Source organism: Oppia nitens, unplaced genomic scaffold (assembly GCF_028296485.1).
Source record: "Oppia nitens isolate AA-2021 unplaced genomic scaffold, nextdenovo-longstitch-racon4-pilon3 scaffold1_pilon_pilon_pilon, whole genome shotgun sequence".
Classification (NCBI taxonomy): Eukaryota; Metazoa; Arthropoda; class Arachnida; order Sarcoptiformes; family Oppiidae; genus Oppia; species Oppia nitens.
The window spans coordinates 8,679,028-8,700,409 of NW_026533199.1; the positions used below are offsets into that span (position 1 = coordinate 8,679,028).

Sequence of the window (21,382 nt, forward strand, 5' to 3'; positions counted from 1 at the left end):
TTTATATTTTGTTGTTGTTTTGTCATAAAATATTACATTTCTTATACAGTAATAATAATAATAATAATAATAATAATAATAATAATAATAATAATAATAAAGAATAGTATCACAGAATATAATGGTAACAAACATTTTATAGATATACTGTACAATTTGAAAAAACTATAACATTAGTGTCTAATGTTTCAATGAAATGCATCAATAATTAAGTATAAAATAAGTTTACATTTTTTTGTTTTGTTGTTTTTTCTTCTTTTACTGACTTTCAATGTCTTCAATGTCTACATTGAGTACTGTTGTCTGACATTACTTGAAATGTTAGTACTGTTAGCGCCGGCAGTGGTGTAGACTATGTATTGAATTGATGACATCGACGATAATGAGCTGAGGGAGCAAACGGTATTGTCTTCATTGCCTTCGACGGCATAAATGCATACGTTATCAATGGGTTCATCCATTTGAAGATCGATTTTTTCGATGTGATCGCGGATAATATCGGCTAATTCATCGGCACCTATATGTTGTTGTTGTTGTGGACCTGTTTTTGATGAGAATATAATTAAACAATTTTTTGGTTTGTATTTATAGTGTCAAACAAAAACAATTGTAAAAATCAAGAATCGATAAGTTATTACACATTAGTTAACAATCACTAACTTAAAGAATTTTTATGCAAATCTTGATCATTACTATCAAAGTTAATGACCACAGAATTTGGATCCAAACGAACTCTTTTTGTTGTTTTCTTCTCCTTTTTAATGCAATCACAACTGAGATCAGCTCTTGTTTTGTCATTCATCTCATATTCATGGCTACCGTTTCCATCAAATGCATGGTTTTCGTCATTGTTTTCTTTATGAGTTTTAGTTATTTTTTGCCTAACTTTTCTCTTATATCTTATATAAATTAAAACTAATGCAATGATAACTATATCAAATAGATAATAAAAAATAAATAAATAATTTAATTAGTAATTAATTGTTATTACTTTATATATAAATAGATACTTACGAAATATGTTTAATATACAAAAAATGATGGCAGAGATGGCAATTGTGCTGAAATTAGAAATAAAATTACTGTTTGTTTGACTGCATTCAGTATTGTTGCTGTTGTGAGGACAGGCACACAGTTTTGATGCCTCAGTCATACGGCACGGTATGTGATGGTTGATATCATTAACAAATTGTTGATAATTATCGTTGATATCACGTAATCTGATGTAAACCACACAATAGTCAGTATGATATGCATTAGTAAAATCAGGTCCGATATCACTGACACCAATCGTCAAATTGATATCTCTTTGATTGATATCCTCGTAGTCCAGAGTTTTGATCACTTTTAGTGAAGCACTGGCTATATTATTGGCAAAGTCGTCGGTATTGGCCGTCAATGAAAAGTGATCACTGAATGCATTGTTTTTAATTATTTTAAACGAAAAGTTATTTGTTTCAAACAAATCCAAATCAATAACAGTCACTATAAGTATAGGCATTTGTGATTGCATTGACTCGACGTTTGTATTATTGATATAAATCTCATCGATATCTGCAAACCACTCGTGTTTTGTAAACTTTGGAGACATATCGTTGACGTCGTTCACTGTTATGGTCACAGTTGTTGTCGCCTATAGTTTCAAATGATATATCAAACTATCATTCATTGAACTGTCATTTATAAGTTAATTCATTCAAATCAAAGCAAATCAAAGCAATGCAATCAAATCATTACTTTAATTGAATCATTTGAATTGATTTGCAAAAGAAATTATTGATTTATTGCAACAAAAAAATAAATCATACCTTAAGTCCTTCGCCATCGCTGGCAATGACTTTGATTTTGTACTGAGAGTGCAATTCTCTGTCGAGACAACAAACTTCAGTTGTGATGACACCGGTATTGGAGTCGATACCAAATATGAGTTCCCCTCTTTCGTTCACCTGATTATCTTTAATATTATAAGTAATCTTTGCATTATTTCCTTCATATGGATCGTCGACATCAATGGCAATAACTGTAGTCACATATTGATCAGTTCTGCCATTTTCAGTAACATTAGCCCAAAAATATTTGTTCACAAAGAAGGGCGGGTTATCGTTAATATCTTTCAAATTGATGATCACATCCGCAAAACCCACTAATTGACCACTTTTAGCATCCTTTGCATGAACAGCCAGTTTCCATTGGGGTTTACCAAATGGCTGATCCCTGTCCAATGCACACAAGGCATAGATCTCACCGGACGTTGAATTTATGGCAAATTTATTTCTTGTTTGATTCTTGAGGTCCACTCCGTCGCCATTAAATGTGTAAATGACTTCTTTGAGCTGATATTTATCATCACTAACTGTCACCTAAATTCATAAATATCAATATTAAAGTTTATTGGAAATGATTATTTAATCATTAATGTTCATTAATATTGATATAATAATAAATAATATAAATTCAGACATATGTCTAATATTATAATATTTTAATATCTTTTCTAATATTGATTGTTTAACACATATTTTATTCAAAGAATATTCTGAATATGAAACAACAAATTAACTTATATAATATGTTTACATATTATGATTATAACTAATCATATTACAGATGCTGTTATCTAATAAATACTTTATATACACATATTTTTGTTTATTTTAGTTGAAATAAATTTTTAGATATAAAAATACACAAATATTATAAATTCAAATTTCTTCATTTCTAACACAATTTTACAAATTATTTTTCGTTTGTGTTATGCATTTATTTAAGGAAAAACCATATTTCTTTAAATTTTGTATTATGTTTACATAATTCAATAAAAAAGTCATAAAATATTTGTGCCTATTATAAAAACAAACAAATATTTTTCCAACTTTATTATATTTACTATTTTACAATACAGAATATTTGGGTCAACTTTTTATAAAAAATGTTTTTTCTTTATATTGAATATACAGTATATAAATACATAATTAAATGAACTGTGAGAAGAGCTATAGATTCTATGGCACTGTTAGGGCATTATTATAGCCTTTAAAATAAGAAGTAAATAAAAATAAAAACAAATTTATGGAGACTTAAAATAATATAAAATCAAAAGGTGTGGAAAAAAGCTAAACAACTATCGAGTTTAACAAACATCTGCATTCAATTGTGTCCACATTTATAGCCAAACAATGCTTATGTCATAACTTTCTCTCAATGAATATACAGAATATTTCTGTGACTGTACTAAATAGGATGTGCTTTATATCATATATAGTGTTATGTGTGTAATGCAAATCTGTTCACAATATTTGCTCAACTAATGTATGTTTCATTGTGTCTCATCTTGAAATGACAACAAAAAACGACCGAAAAAAAACTAAATCTAATTTTCAAACAAAATAACAAATGTTTTTGATTCTCGCATACAGTTATACAATATAATAGTATTGACTGTCTTTTCCGACTTATATAAAACTAAATCTAATACTAAATACTGTAAAAAGAGATGATAGTAAACTGATTATAAAAGATACTATTGATATATATATTATAAATTGTAGTGTAATAAAGGAGAGAGAGAGAGAGAGAGAGAGAGAGAGAGAGAGTTCACAAAGTCTCAAATAAATAAAGACTCTAACCATAACTATTGTCATCATTAAACTCTCTCTCTCTCTCTTTCTTTCTTTCACTCACTCACTCACTCACTCACTCACTCACTCACTCACTCACTCACTCACTCACTCACTCACTCACTCACTCACTCATTCATTCACTCACTCACTCACTCTCTATTTATTTCTCTATTCTCTCTTTTTCTCTCTCTTTCTATTTTTTCTAACTTATTCTTTGTCTTTATTTGTTCACATCTTAAGAATTCAATTAAAACAGTAAAACACTGTTTTTGACTCACAAATCGATTTTTCTTCAGTTTATTATCGTTTAGCAATTTTTTGCACATATTATCATAATTTTATATCTCATGTTTTTCATGTTTTTTTTATCAATCCATATATGTGTCAATATAATACATACTTAACTATTTCAAACCCTATATGCTCTCAACTAACATAAAATTCATTGATATTATTATTATTAGTCGCTTTAACGTTATGTGTGAGTGAATTACACATATGAGTTATATAACATATTAATATACAGTAGATATAGATACACCATAATAATAAATATTTCATATCAATATATAACATCTAATAAACTATATATTAGAAATACAGTAATATATAATTTTTTTATATATATATATTTATTTATAGTACTATATATAACTAGAAAAATAATAAATCCCCAAAAGTTTTTTATGAGTTTTAAGAGTCAAATTTTAAATAAATTAAATTTTTTATTATGTTTCTAATTAAAAAAAATAATATATTTAATTAAATCACTAATATATAAATTTTGTAACAAACCAAACGACGAGGCATAACATTAAATGACAAAATGAATTAAAATTTTTAATGCAGTAATTTTGTCAAATATTACATATACTAATTAAAATATAATTTACATTAATTTATTTATCACTTTAGATATAAATTTGCATATTTCTAAACGCAAAATAAATTTTAATTAACAATTAATTATTTTTAATTGTATTGTATATTATTTAGCACAAATCATTTAAATTCAAATTTCGTATTTAAAATTTCCAATAAAAAAATATATTATCAATAAATATTATAATAAACATTGTTTAGTTGATGGAAAAAATCTAAAAATAAAATATAGAAATAAAATTTATTAAATTAGTTTATTTTCATTCACTATATTTTCCAGTCATATATATTGTTGATCAATAATTGAGTGTTTACTTACAACATGTTAATTTGAATTTGCCGTTAATTTATTGACAAACAAATACAATTAATGTATAGTAATTACAAAAATCTAAATACAATAAAACAATTTATTGGATCATTAAATTTTTAGTCTTTTTTCTTACTCTTAATTATTTATTATTTGCTTAAAGTTTGAACCATTTTCTCTAAATATTTTATTATTCAATCAAGAAATTTTCAGAATTTTTTTCACTAAAATTTATAATGGAATTAAATTTTTAAAAATCAAATAATAACAAAATATATATCATATAAAACTATATTTGAAGTACTAATTTCATGTAATAAATACTAATGATTTAAGTAACACTAACGACAAATCAATATTATATGTAATATAATATTTGATTGATTGCTATTAGTCTACGAAGTATTAGTTAGTATTGAACTTCAGTATAAAATTTATTGTCAATTAATGTCAAACCTGTAAAAGTCTTTTTGGTAGATCTCTGTCGTCTTCTTCCATAATCTCGATCTCAAATGTCGGCCGACTCTGGCGTTCAATGTTTTGGTCGTCACTGAAATGAAATCGTGAATAACTGGCAGTACTGTTGCTTTCATTGGCAATCACACGATATTTATACTGTAATTGTATATAAAATAAATAAAATATTTGATTATAATTTTTTAAATTAATATTTAATTGTATTTTTAGATATGTTTTCTATACTATATATTTATAATATAATTTAAATATACTGTATACTGTAAATTTATATTTAGGATTAATCAAAAGTTTTATATAATACTGGTATGATTTATGTTGACTGTATAAAAGTCAATGAATGGTTAGTTTTAGTTTAAAACAATATTAAAAGATAAAACATTTATATTCAACACAAAAATCCAAGTATTTATAGTATTTATATTTCAATTTCAAAGTTTATCTTCACTTCTTTTGCTAAAATGAACTTATATTTGATTGAATCCCTTTATATGAAATTTTGGGTATAATTTATGATTTTTTATCTCTTTTTTCTTTTCACTCTCTTCTTTCAGTGCATTAAACTCTTAGAGATTTTCATAATTTTATATCTAATAACAAACACATAGAATATTTACTGTACAATATTTTTACATATGATTAAGTACAACATAAGGCTAAACAATAATATATAACATTAATATACAGCTATTTTACTCATAAATGCATACGAATTGAGAGAATCTTTAGATATACTGTATATATGTGTATATTTAGTATATATTATTCAATATATATTAATACAAAATATAAACTATTATTTAAACACAGTCTCACTATATTATTGATTGTTTGATGAATTTTGAAAAAAGAGCTCAATTTAACAATTCATATGTGAATAATTGCTCGGAAATAGTGTACACATAAAAAATATAGCTTTATATGAATTGTACGTTTAATACAAATAATTTATATAATATATCATAAAATATAATAAAATAAAAAATCTATACTATACAGTATAAATATTTCTCTTTTTTGTTATTTATACACTGATCGTTAACCTCAGGCAAAAAAATGTCAATTTTTGTGATTCAATTATCATAAAACTACTAAATATTAGTATATTGTATGTAAGGCTAATATTTAAAATATATATTAAAAATCTATATAAATAAAAATTATGTTAAAATACTATTTTTACTTCTTTGATGAACGTATTGATCGGCGATGAAGTAGTCGACGTTTGATATCTGGATTGTGGTGTTGTTTGTGATATACCAGTGCTTGTGTTGAGCCAAATGTCACCGTTTGAGGGATGCTTTCGCAGTCCATAACGCCTTCGGATAACTGAAACAAATATATTGATAGAAATCATAGCATTTGTATTGAATATAACAATTTATGTATTAAATAATAAATATGTATTTCACTGGTTTTTCCAATATTGCTATATATATAATAACTTATATAATATAGAATTTATCTTTAGTTATATTTAGTGTACAGTATATACAATATATATATATATATAATGTTATGTAAGAGTTTCTCTGTCTCTTAAATTATATTTATATCCCTTCACTATTAAACCAATGCTTTTGATTAATTGAATGCAAAGGCAAGCAAAAGAAATTAATCTCAAAATGAAACGAAAGTTTGTCCTTAACTTATATACCATTTGTGATGACTTAATATGATATCTCTTCTAATCTTTGCCATCAAAACAATTAAATTAAAATTTGAGTTAATTCAATATTAAGTAAATTTACAATATTTTTTATTAATTTAAGATCGCAATTACACTGAATGTCTATTTTTTATATTTCAAAATAAATAAAATAGAGTATATTATTAAAAATTTTGTTTTATTTTTATTATTAATCTAATAATAAAAAATCTATAAATAGTTTTAGTAAATATTAAAGCATAATAAATAAATAGTCATAATTACTATATCATTAATTATCCATTATAATTATTTTCATTTTATGTAGTTTTAAAATTTAATTATAATAAAACATGATATAAATTAAGTTATTGACATTAATTAAATAATCAAATACTTGTAATTATTTTAATTTATTAATATTTTATCAATATATACAATAATTATACATTCATAGATATTATTTTATTATTTGTTTTAACATACACTACTTTCAACTCAATTCAACAATTATTATTAATATTAATAAATATATGACTAAATAATTGTATTTTATTAACATTACTAAAAACTTAAAAGTAATAGTCTATTCAAAAATGTTTTTTTAAAAAAATAATATTTAACAATTAAAAACTTTTTAAGTAATATTAACATTTTACTTATTAAATACTGTTGTTTAGTTATATTAAAATATGATATTTTTCATTAAAAATAGCATATGTCAGCAATTTATTCATATTTATAATTCTCAAAAATAATTTTATTGTTTATTTTATTTTATAATTTCATGAAATAATGAAAAATGTTTTGTTTTATTTTATTTATTATGAAAAGTAAATTATATTTTTTGATAATATAAAATTTTAAAATTAAATTTTACTTTCTTTATATTCTTTGTTTGTCTATATGTCTGTCTTTTTCAGATCCTTTAATATATGATATATACTGTATATACCTCTATATTATGAGTATAAGTGCTTTGTTTGACTTAATTATGCAAATACTCAAAACTCTATTAAAATTGTAGTTTTTAAATAATGTGAAACCATTGCACATAAATTTAAGTGTAAAGTGTAACCATAATAATATATTGCATAATATCTCACATGAGTTAACAGCAAATATTTTAATCAACTCTAAAATTCTATAATAAATAAATAAATAAAAACAATACGAGTAAATGAAATACGAGTGAAATTACATGTTTTAAAGTACTGTATATTTACTTGAATTTATATGTCTTTCTATAGAATTTCATATAATTTTTATAAAAATTTAGAGAATAATAATAAATAATATATTAAAAATAAAATATCACAAAAATATAATAATAATAATAATTTTGCAAAACATACTTTATTTATTTTTTAAACCAGACTTTATTTTTTATATAATATGATTATCTTTTATTTATGATATGCCTGCAAAATGTACAAAATTGTGACAATAATAAATCCTAAAGGCGTCTCAAAATATCATATATTGAATTCCCTATCAAATCATTGTTGATGTTTGTGATGAAACCAATTTAAATAATAATACGACAGACTATTTATTTGTCCGTCTTTTTAAATCTTATGCCTTTAAAAGATTCGGTAATTCTCTCTCTCTCTCTCTCTCTCTCTCTCTCTCTCTCTCTCTCTCTCTCTCTCTCTCTCTCTCTCTCTCTCTCTCTCTCGCTATCAATGTTTGAACAGATATTTCAATACATAAATTCTGTTATCATAAACTTTTAAATAAAAATGCTATAAATGTAACCAATATTTAGGAATCTCGTAATATGTGTGAAAAATATGGTATAATATCTTTCGCTAAAATTCTCATTTATTCAGTAATTTAACTTATTTTAACAAATATAACAATATATGTATATAATATTACAAAATTTATGTCAAAATAGTGTAACTAAATTTTTGAGGATAATTTACGAAAGAAATAAGCTAAAGCATAAGTAATTTTTAAAGATAATTGTTTAACTTTTGTATATTTAACATATATATATATATATATATATATATATATATATATCTGGGTTAAGCAGAGGTAGGGGATAAGGCCATAATGCCCTCCTAAGATAGAGATTTTGGGATTTTACCTCCTAGACTTTTTGTCAAAATTTAAAAAAATTGTCGCTTAAAAATTTTTAAAAATGACTCCCTCCTAAAATTTCGGCGCCAAGGTCGCCAATTTTTTCAAGTTTTAAACATTATAATTTAATTGATTATATTTTATTAATTATTATTATGTTTTTATAAAATATGAATGAAATTATTTAGTAAAAATAAGTAAAATACTTAAAATCACATTAAAATTAAACTAAGTATAAAATTATTTTAATTAAAATATTCAACTAAAAGATTAAAAATTAGCTATTAATTAAAATATCTAAAAATAACTCATAGTGAATATATAAATCTTTATTAATTATTTTTAAATTTTAAATTAAAAATATTTTGAGAAATAATGGAATTTATTGGGAATATTTACCTATTATTCATTGAAATTTAAGAAATTTTTAGGAAATTTCTCTTGACTTCACTTGATTTTGGATTTTTGAACAATGCCGTTTAAAAATGTAATAAATGTCTATATCCCACATTATACCCCTCAAAAATCCAAAACCTTGCTTAGCCCTGAATATATATAGGAACAAAATGGCAAATATCTTATAAACTGTATCTTAAATATTAAAAGATAATGATGTAAATAACAAAAATGCATTTAAAATCATTAGGTTTAAAAATATGCAAAGTATAACATTTTCTAATGTAATTAATTTATAATACAAAACAATAAGCATTTATATATAAAAAATTGTTTCGACCGTTTTGTCACAAATCTTATATATGGAAATGACATTACAGTTAATATATAATATTTTTCCATCAAATACCATGACTACTGTAATATTAAATTACACATTAAAATATTCCTAAAGGATATACATTTTATAAATATAGGACACTATAATATATGAACTTTTTCTAATGATTTTTAAATATATCTCACTTTATATCTATGTTGAAATAATTAAATTTAAATATAATTTATAGCATATATTAAACGTTTTTACAACATAAAAAAGTTAACAATATATATATACTATGTTTCTAATGAAAAGGTAATTAATTTTAAATTATTTAATTACTGTTTTATCAATTATAGCACAATAGAAGTGGGGATTAATGAAATTTATTGAATACTTAGTTAAAGAATTCTAAGTTAAGTTAAGGACTATAAATGACACTAAATATAGGCAAACAATAGGAACCGATAAGTGATTGTCACTTACATTCTTGGAGTTCCTTCGGTGACATCGTTGGGAGTGATGTTAGTTTGGTTTCACCACTACTACTGTTATTCAGGTCTAATGTCGATATATTGTAAGGCAATGTCTCGTTTCTGTCGCCAATACCCACCCGAACATACTTTGTCACTGTATTGATGGACATATCAAACAAACGAAAAAAAGTTAATTTACATATAGCTTATCACGTCATTCACAAACATATCATTATATTATTTTTATCCTATAGTCAACAATATTATTATAATAACGTAATATAAAAAATAAACTTCTTATATATTGAGTGTATAAGGAATAATAATAATTAGGAAATTAAAAATAAATATAAATATCGATTTCTTAAGATATAATAAAATTCTGGTTACTCTAAAAACACACACAGAGAAAGAGAGAGAAAAAGAAAGAGAGAGAGAGAGAGAGAGAGAGTTTGGAAACTCAATAATCTTGTATTTGTTTGGGTACTGAAAACAAGCCTTAAATCTGTATTCAATAAACTCATAAATCAAATAAAAGAATAGAAAAAACTGAATGATTGATGATTTAAACATTTTTGCGACCCTTTCTATCTCTACTCTATTATAATTTATTTAATCGTCAATTAGTTAAATAAAATTACTTTATCTCATACACAGCATATACAATAAATATCACTACAATATACAGTATATACTGTTTAGACAATATAAAGGTTGTAATGGCTTATACCAATTGCATGAATTCATCATTAATTTAAATTTACTGTCTATTATGACCTAAATATTATAAAATAATACTAATTTATGAAATATTATTTTTAATATTATTATTATTATTATTATATATATATATATATATATATATTTTTTTTAAATTTATTCAACAATTTTAATTGACAAATTTAATTTATTTTTAATTTATTTTTACTTCTCTACAATCAATAATAAAATATCAGATTTTTTTGGTAATTAATAAAAAAGGAAACTATTAATTTTCTTTTGTTTTTATTATTAATTGAAATAATTTTACTGATTAAATCATTGATAATTGTTTTTGTAATTAAATTTTTATCCAAAAAATTTTTCATTATTTTTATTCTTACATATTAAATTGCAATATTATGAAACTTTTTTTTGAATATACAATACTTAACTACTGCATATACTATAATATATGCTAAATAATCTATAAAAAATGATATAAATTTTATAATACCAATACAATATCATACAAAAAAACTATAGCAATAGATGAATAGTCAATCTTATGACTATAATTTGTATCTATTTTGTCACATATGGCATGACATCATATATATATAAATCGACCCAAATTACAAAAAGAGTAGAAAATAATAGCAATTTTCTTCTATTGACAGCAAAAAATTTTGTGTTCAAACACTAAATTACTAACTATTAAACGGTTCAATTGAATAGACATTTAAGATTAGAAAAATAAAGATTTTGTATAAAAAGAAAATTACATCTCAATAGAAATAAATAAATAGATATTTGTTTAATTATATTAATATTAGAAGCAAGTATAAAACCATACATAAATTTTGCAATTTATAACATATATATTTCTGTACTATAAAAATATAATTGAAAATTTAACCATCGGTTAAAATTTATTTAATGAACAGAACTGGTATTTTCAGATTTTAGTAATTTTCGTATTTATTTAATGCAAACACCAGTTGTTTTGCTAATTGAGATACAAAATCATAGCAACACATCGGCATTATTATAGCTTTTTGTGTATTAAAATTAATTTTCCATTTAATCTCCTTTTAATTATATTTCAAACATAGTTATTATTATTTTTATTTTTACGATTATCCGCATTATAATTTATACGCTGAATGTATCATATATTGCAACATATAATTTGCAGATATCTTTATTTTCAAGAAAAATTTCATTTTAGTTTTGTTATAATGAGAAATGTCTAACTATTGCTACTCTAACACATGTACTGTATTTATAAGGATTTATTAATATAATATTTTTATTCTAAATTCTCATTATATATTATTTTAATAAGTTTTTTTAATAAAACAAATATCAAATTCAACTCATTAAAAAATACTTATATGTATTATACTTATATTTATTGTAACTTAAATATATAATGTTAACTATTATTTTGTTTTAAATTTTTATTTCTTAAAAATATACTTAAATGAGTTAAATGCTTTTATTAGTTGTTATTTTTATTTTTAGTATTTACTATTTTATTTTTAATGAAAAATAAAATACATTTATAAAACATTGTATTTATTAAGAATAAAAATTTATCAAATAATACAGTTATTTATTAATTAGGAGACTATTTTATAGTAAACTACAATAATATAAATGATTGCTATATTTTGTTTTCAATTATATATATTACTTTTAAATGTAGTGTAAACTCAATTTTATAGTTTTAAAAACCAAAAGCTTATTGAATCAGAAAAGCATTTTATGCATAAAAATAAAATATAGTAAATATAGTAAACCCTTTGAAATATTTGAAAATTAAGTTCAATTATCTAATTTCAAATATAAAAATAAATTAATCTTTCGCTTCAAATACCAAAACATTTTGATTTACTCGATGTTACTAAACATTAATTATTCATTAAAAATATTTTTCATGTATGATTTTTAGTATTATTTAAATATTTTTATTATGTTATCTAAATACTGTATGTAAGTTAAATAAATAATAAATATTATTTACTGTATTTTATACAGAAAATGATAAATAAAAAATTTAGGCAACTAATGCTGACTAGAAATTTACTAAAAAATTAAGTATTAAGATAATTTTGTGTTTTTAATATATGTAGTTATATGTTATAAAAAGATATTAATTTAAATGTTAATATTAAAAATCATTTTAATATAAATAGAAAGTATTTTAGAATATTATCATAATTTTATTAAGCTTTACAAACATATATAATAAAAAATTATATTGGTTTTAATAATCACTATATCGAAATCACTATTACTATCTTAAGAAATCAATTATATTATAATGTATTACAATATTAAATTGTACAAAACTTATATCATAGATAGATTTTTGGAAAAATAGTGTCAAAATATTTCAGTATAATCTTAATTTATTAATTAAAATAATTGCCTTAAATAACAAAATTAAAAATAACTCATTAAATTGGATATAATTGGAAATTTCAGTACATATAAAAAACGTAAAGATATAAAGTTTATATTATAAACAATGCTTTTGATTGAACTTAAAGAGCAGTCTATAGCTTCCTGTTTATGGCTTTTATAGTAAGCTTTGTTTGCAAAGCAATCATTATTTTGTTTTATATATTTTTGGACGTTTCAAGTGATTACTTAAGAGAAAAATGTTTGCCAAACAACATATACTTATTAAATGAGTTGTATGTTTGCTATAATATTTGTTTAAAATAATTATAACTTATGTTATATCTAATTATAACTGATAATACAGTACATAATATAATTAATTTTCTATTTTAATTCATGACTTTAATTAACATAAAAATATATATAATTTTATTAAAATTCTATATTACAGTATACATAATATTATTATACATTTGATGCCATATAAAATGCTAATGTTGTACATGTTTTGATTAAATTATAAAAATCAAATAAAAGTGTGTTTTTCTTAATCTTAACAAATATCATATAATGAATTGTCTGGAAAAAAGTCATGAGTTTTGTCAACTAATTTCTAACCATTTCTTTATAACACAAATGTTTAGTTTGAGTCAAACTGACGAACTCATCGACCGATTCATTCAATTGGTTAGCAATCGATCAAAGAATTATAAGAATTAATTAAATAAACTGACATTTCATTTGCGATTCACCGGACTTTTTATAAGTGTATAAAAAATAATTGTAAATCAATGACCTATACATTAACTATATTTATAAGTATAACAATACATATAAATTGTATTAAAGCAAGTTTTTATATTTATATTATATGAGATCATATTAAATACAAAATAATATCAAAATATAAGACAATAAGTCATACATTTATTTTTTGATCCAAAATCGCTCATAAATGTGAAACAATCTATAAGACATGTATGTATTTCAAAAGATTGGTATATTATTTCTAGTTTATCTCGAATACAGTTTACTACTAGACTTCAAGTCTAACTTATAGTCCATAATATGGACTCAATATAAACCATATAAAGCAATCTAAGAAAGTATTGACATTTGATTTTACGGATCGTTTCTTATGAGTGCAGAAAAAGAAAGAAATAAAGAAAGAAAGAGAGAGAGAGAGAGTCTATGAATTTTATACCAAGATTTTACTGGCCTTTTGGAGTCACCAAAAGATAAATGTCTGAATGAGAGGTGCAGTCAATCACTATATCACAACAACAGTCAGTCGTTGTTTGAAATGGTGTATAAAATTTTATGAAAACCGTGTATTTTCAGTAAATTTTGTTTTTTTGAAAAAGATAAACCTTTTTTTGTTGCTGTCTTTTATGCTCAGATTTTCCCTCTTTTCTCCTAACAATTCAACGCAACCTATTATATCATACATTGAGTCTTTCTTAGAGACTAAATGTAAAAATATTTATTATTTCTTTTTTATATAAAAAGAAAAGTAAAAAAGTAAAAACAAAAAAATGTTTTTAGTTTTAGTTGTTTTTAAATAAAACATTGTTTTCCTATGTCATTAAACATACAAAAAAATATGAAAAAATACACTAAACTTTGACTTAGAGTTTTAGAAAAATTTAAAATATATAAATATAAAGAATTTTATTCATTTGTATTGTTATACTATTATTGTTGTTTTGTTGTTGTCTACCATATCTATATAATAAATGTAGAGTACTATACATATTATATAATATATATGTACTATATATGCATTCCTTAAATGGACTGTAATATACAATATATATGATATGATATTATATTATTTTGCTTTGTTTAGCTTTTCCTTTATTTTGTTAGTATTTTCTGAGTGTTGTATTCTATAAAGTAATACAATTACATTAAAATAATAACTTTTGTGTTCTCTCTCTCTCTCTCTCTCTCTCTCTCTCTCTCTCATATATATATATATATATATAAATATATATATATAAAGAATATATATTTCTTTCACGAAGAATAACTAAAGAATATCAATATAGATAGATCACACATATGTTATACATATTGTGTATACGGTATATACTGTTTATAAATATATATATATATATATATATCTTATAAATAGTATATTTTTTGAAAATAAAAGTGTAATACATATTGAAAAGTAGAGTCCATTTGACATGAAGTGCTTGTATTGCAAAACAACAATTCCATTACAGAATTACTGTTTTGGATTCAATAGTATTGTGAGGTTTGGGTATCCGATATACAGAAAACACTTTATTTTCATGATTTCACTCTAACTTAAAGTTGGTTTTAGGATAATATTTTTTTGTGCGCCACTAGTTTTGCACTATATTTAGATAAATTACTTTCTCTTTTTTTCTGTCTGTGCTTTACTTTTATTTAGAAAGCAAATAAAAGCTTATAATTTTAGGTTTTGTGTGTGTATTGGCAGTCAAGTAAATGGCATCGTGATGTACAAGACGTTTAAAATATTATAAAACTTGTAATTTTCGGTCTATTTATGGTTCAGGGAATCCAAAAAAGCCTTCTTTACCAACAAAACAATATTTATACAATACATAAGGTTATAGACACTTATTGATAGACTTCATGTTATAGAGTGTGTGAATTAGGAAAATACAAGAATATTCTGCACAAAAAAATCTAAAGACATGTCTTGAATTTTATATAAAGTTAGCGAATATTTTGATTAAAATTCAATACATTTGATTAAAGAATAATTCAATGGCCGTCACATCTATGACATGAATTGACAACATATAAGAATATTTTGTTATTTATTTTATCAAACAATTATCTTAATTAAAACACAGATATTCTTTAGCCTAATATCATCCATCAGTCATAGTTTTTCCATTAGTAAACTCAGTCATTAAACGCAAGCTCCGGTATGTGTGAGTCTATATTATATATGAGTGCAAATAAGCGAGTGAGTGAGTGAGTGAGTGAGTAAGGAAATAAGTTACAATTGTTAGATGTTATGAGTTTTGGTCTCCACATTAATCTTATGTCCATTCAATGGAAACAACTATTTATGACTAACAATATTACATTTTATATATTACAACATATAAAATGTTATTAATTATATACAATTAAGGTATGAAATGTTTACTCATATAATAGCTTTTCCTATCACTGCTTATAATCAAAATCTAATATTTCATATAAAATTAATATCAATGTATTAGTGATAAACAAAAATATCATTATAATAAACAAATGATGATTAGAAGTGTTTACAAACTTATTATTGTATTAATTTATATACAAAACTAATGAAAATTCAAAAAATATTATCTTTTTATTTATGATTGAATATAATATTACAATAGATTAAAAATAAAAATTTATACAACATTTCGTTTTCTTATGTATATTATAATAAGATAAGTTAAAAAGTTATTTAAATTTATAATATAAAATATTTCAGAATATTAATCAAAATTTTGTGTCATTTAATATTTTTTCAGTCTTAAGTTAATAGTATTGGCAGAAAATCAAAAAAATTTATACATAATTCAAATGAATCAATTCAATAAACAAAATAATAAAACTTAATGATATTATTTATATAAATAAAAGTTAGTGGACTCATAAAGTGTATTACAATGACAGTAAATTAATAGCTTTTTATATTAACTGAAATTTTTAAAAATTAGTTTAAGCTTAGAAAATTTTTATAATAATGCAATTCTATATAAATTTTTAGAGTTATATTATAAATTTTGAATAATAATTATTCATTATAATAATAACCATTTAGTTAAAAAAAACTAATTTTAAATTTATTCATTTGTTTGCTAAACACGAAATGGTTTTGTCATTTATTATGAACTTAAACTATGCAAATATTGTGTGTATAACTAGTTTATTGCTATAATCTTGATAAATAACAGGAAAATAAATTTTAAAATTTTGTTTTAAAAAAATATTTATTTATTTATATTCATTTAGATATTTTTTAATAAATAAAAATCATAATATGAAAAATAAAAAATATTTTTTATCTCAAAATATACTTTAAATGCAAAATTTTAGTGAAAATAATGGTCGACTAATTCAAAAAACAAAATTTAAAATTCAATATTTTTGAATCAATTTTTATTCACATTATTTGGTGTATATTTTTTCTATATATAAGTTTTGATATGTGTATACATATATATATATATATATATATATATAAATCAAAAATCGGAAATAAAACAATATGTCATAATTTATTTGCTGTCAAATAAAATGTAACTCCAGAAACACTATTTCCCTATACAACCATATTATTCACAATCATATCTTATCATACAATATAAGGCCCAATGCAGGGAACAGTCGTTTAACTGGTACGCTGTTGACTCCGGCCTTTCAAGATATGACAATAACTATATTATTCACAAAAAAAAAGTTTTTTGATATTTTATTTTTATTATAAAAATATAACTTTTTTTATTCACTTTATTTCAATTTTTATAAATAAAAGTATTATTGAAATATAAGTTACGAAAATAATTACTTAACTTTATTTTTTTTAAGTAAATGATGAACAAAAAAATACATTTGAATTTTTGTTTCATTATAATTAATTACAAATTTGATAAATATATGACAAAATGTCAAAACTATAAACAAGTAACTGACAGATGAACCAATGGTTTTCAAGAAATGGTAAACACATATATGTCTTCATATTGTTTGATAAATAGAAAATGTATTCCCAAAGCATTGGATGCATACCTGAGAGTGTATTACTATTTCAATTAAATTTGTGCCAAAACTCTACGACTTTAACAATAATGATAAAAAACTCTCTATTTTTTAAATTAGTTGTCATAAGTGGTAAACGACAAAAACAACGACTAAACAGACAACAAAATTATAACTAAAAGTGTCTATCCTTTCGGTCACACCATTCAGTATCATTCAGAGCACATACTAATAAAAATTCTATAATCTCTCTCTTTCTCATCTGATGACTCGCTCTCTCTCTCTCTCTCTCTCCATCTCTCTCTCTCCATCTCTCTCTCTCCATCTCTCTCTCTCTCTCTCTCTCTCTCTCTCTCTCTCTCTCTCTCTCTCTCTCACACACACACACATACACAATGTCTCACTCTTTTAGCTTTTTAATGTACATCACAAATACAATAAGGATTGAGTCAATTGTTTGTAGACCTATAAGAAAATACTCATTCAGATAGTATTTGTTGTGTTAAGAGATAAGTATATTATTGTCGAGAATGGGGTTAATTTAGTTCTCTTTTATTATTATTATATAACACATGAAAAATAAAAATAATGAAAGCAATAAAAATTGGTCTCAAAATGTTTCTGATGTTATCCTCCATTGAATTTTTATTAAAAAACATTTTACTTTTCAATATCTCAAATCACAAAAGTCTTTAACTATTCATTTAATAACATTTATTCTAACAAATCACTCACAAAACTCCCTCAAAGTTCTTTGTATTAATTTATTTACCAAACAGTTTCTTTACACTAAACTTATATCGTATATAAGTATATATATTATATATAATTTATATTAAATTCTTATACGTTAAATGCATCAATGAATTAAAATAATTAGTTGTTTTTGTGGCTTACTATTAATTATAAGCATAAACATAAAATTACAGCAAAAAACAGAATAAAAATTACAATTAGATATTATATCGGCTTTAGTGTTAATACATATTTTTTTATTAACTAAAAATTTTTCAGATATATTATATATAAATCTCATCACAACAATTATTTTTCATAAAAATCTTCTATTCATTAGAGATGAAAAATTGTTGTTTGTAACCAAAAATTTATTATTTTTATTTATAATTAAATTAATGACATCATAAAATGTACAAATTTTTATAATTAGTCACTTATATTGCATTATTTATATTCTATATGTACTATATATTAATACAAGTAATAACAATAATAATGAGATTACATAAGAAATGAACAAAAATAAATGTTATATTTATATGTTATATGAATATAATAGTTATAATAAATAAAGTGCATCATAATTATTCATGCTTAACTATAGTGAGCTTGGTCATATACATTTGTTATATAAGTATAAGTTATAATAAGAAATAAAGTAATAAAAATGAGATGACATGTATGGCAGACATACCCAAATAGGTTGAGGCACCGGTCAATATTAGCAAGACTTTCAGTGCGTCCAACATTACCAGCAATTGATTGCTATTTGGGATCTGATTGCCCAACACATACACAACATGGACATCACCATCAATAACTTAATAATAACAAAAACAGAAACAACAACAACGAAAACAATCCCAATCTCTAAAAATAATAGCGGATATTAAAAATTAAAATTTTAGTAATCATTAAAAAATATTTAGCGTTAAAAAAAATTTTAAACTTTAATTTCGTTTACTTTTTTTAATTATTTAGATGTGAAATCCAGTGATACCTTTAATCTTCATTTCATTAATATATTTTCATTCACTTTATATTTATTTATTATATAATATTATTTACAAACATACAGACATATACTCACAACTTATAACAAATTTTGATATATAGTGGTAATGTTTTTTAGATATATATAAAAATAGTTTAATTGTAATATAATAAATCAAATGTTTGTGCGTTTGAACCTTTGATAATATTTATCTATAATAACACACAAAACGATAAAACGTCAGTTAATGCAATGTCTGTGTAAGCAATGGTCCTTTTAATCGACTTTTAAATATATCCATTTGATGGTTCAAAACTTGTTAACAATTTTTCAATTTTTTCTGATTATTTATACTTTAGTGAAAGTAAGTGAGTTGTTTGTGTTATTGTTGTTGTTGTTGTGTGAGATAAAGTTAAAAAATAGTTAAATATCTCAAAAGTGACCACAAATTGACTTCTTGTAACTGAAGAGATAAGTCATCGGAAAATGTCATTTCGTAGTTGGCTTTTGAAAAATATTTACAAACAAACAGATTGTTGTGTTCACAGCACCGGAATATTCTTAAACATACACAAAGAATAAGTCATATAATATAAGACAATAGATATAAATGTAATCTCTAATGGTTTCTGCAAATAAATGTAAAGAATTTTTATGAAAAAAATTATAAAGTGTACTAATGTTATAAGTCATAGCCTATAAGTTATAGGCTATAAAGTTATTATATAAATTATATTAGTAGTATTAATAAATAAATAAAAAATTTAATACTTGAATAGGTAATATTTTGTGTTAAATAAAAAATGAAATAAAAAAGATTTATAACAAGATTTTAATTTATTAAGCAATACAAACAGCAAATATCATACTATATATGCGAAACAAAAATTTTAAATTTTAAATCATATGGCATTTGTATTTGTAGTATAAATATATTTAGGTTTACAGTGATTTCTTTTATATATATATATATATATATATAAATTCAAACCAACTAAACATACATTTGATATGAGAAATGGTTTTATTATTCAATATTTTTGTGAACTGAAAGAAAAATGAGAGTCAGGTTTGAGTCACATAATCCTAAATAAGAGTCTAAATATGACTTAAACATCGGTAATGTTGATAATAGACACTACTGTTTATTATTGGGTAACAGTGTTGTTGTTGAATAAGACCTTAAGTCTAAAAAAAATATTGTTATGACCACAAAAAAGCAATAAACAAACGAATTGATACACACTTTATGTCTAATTCTTATGAGAATAACTATAGTCTTAACAAACAATAGTATAGTTTGTGTTGCATTGAGTTTTAACTTACTCTATGAAACTCAATAGCAAAGCATATCTTATATAACATTACCACTAAATCACTTGAGACACAGTTAAAGATATATATATATAACAAGAGAGTTGGTCTATATATTTATTTAACTTTATTTATCTAACATATAAAACTTTTATTATCAGATATATAATACTTAATTTATTAGTATATAGTGATCAAAGTATATCTATATATAATTTATATATAAATATAAATATATAACAAACATATTGTCCACATCTTAA

General features: G+C 22.4%; 1 protein-coding gene and 1 long non-coding RNA gene across 2 annotated transcripts; both read right to left on the minus strand.

Moving 5' to 3' along the window:
- Positions 1 to 284: 284 nt before the first annotated feature.
- Positions 285 to 10,281, minus strand: LOC128966543 (putative neural-cadherin 2). Its single transcript, XM_054313393.1, has 7 exons — positions 10,230 to 10,281; positions 6,473 to 6,618; positions 5,269 to 5,427; positions 1,809 to 2,360; positions 1,033 to 1,633; positions 661 to 930; positions 285 to 541 (listed from the first exon to the last, which is right to left on the minus strand). Exons 1-7 carry the CDS (start codon positions 10,252 to 10,254, stop codon positions 285 to 287), a joined length of 2,010 nt encoding a protein of 669 aa, XP_054169368.1. The 5' UTR covers positions 10,255 to 10,281.
- A 41-nt stretch (positions 10,282 to 10,322) lies between these two features.
- On the minus strand, positions 10,323 to 19,821 carry LOC128952700 (uncharacterized). Its single transcript, XR_008484447.1, has 3 exons — positions 19,776 to 19,821; positions 19,506 to 19,681; positions 10,323 to 10,373 (listed from the first exon to the last, which is right to left on the minus strand). It is a non-coding gene; the product is annotated as an uncharacterized LOC128952700 (long non-coding RNA).
- Between the last annotated feature and the right edge of the window lie 1,561 nt (positions 19,822 to 21,382).

Bases quoted from the DNA above. Each gene is read 5' to 3' on its own strand.
- LOC128966543 (XM_054313393.1), bottom strand. From the start codon at position 10,254: ATGTCACCGAAGGAACTCCAAGAAT. The intron at 931-1,032 runs GTATATTAAACA...TATTTGATATAG, and splicing joins CATCTCTGCCATCATTTTTT to TTATCATTGCATTAGTTTTA. The intron at 542-660 runs GTTAGTGATTGT...CATCAAAAACAG, and splicing joins TTTGCATAAAAATTCTTTAA to GTCCACAACAACAACAACAT.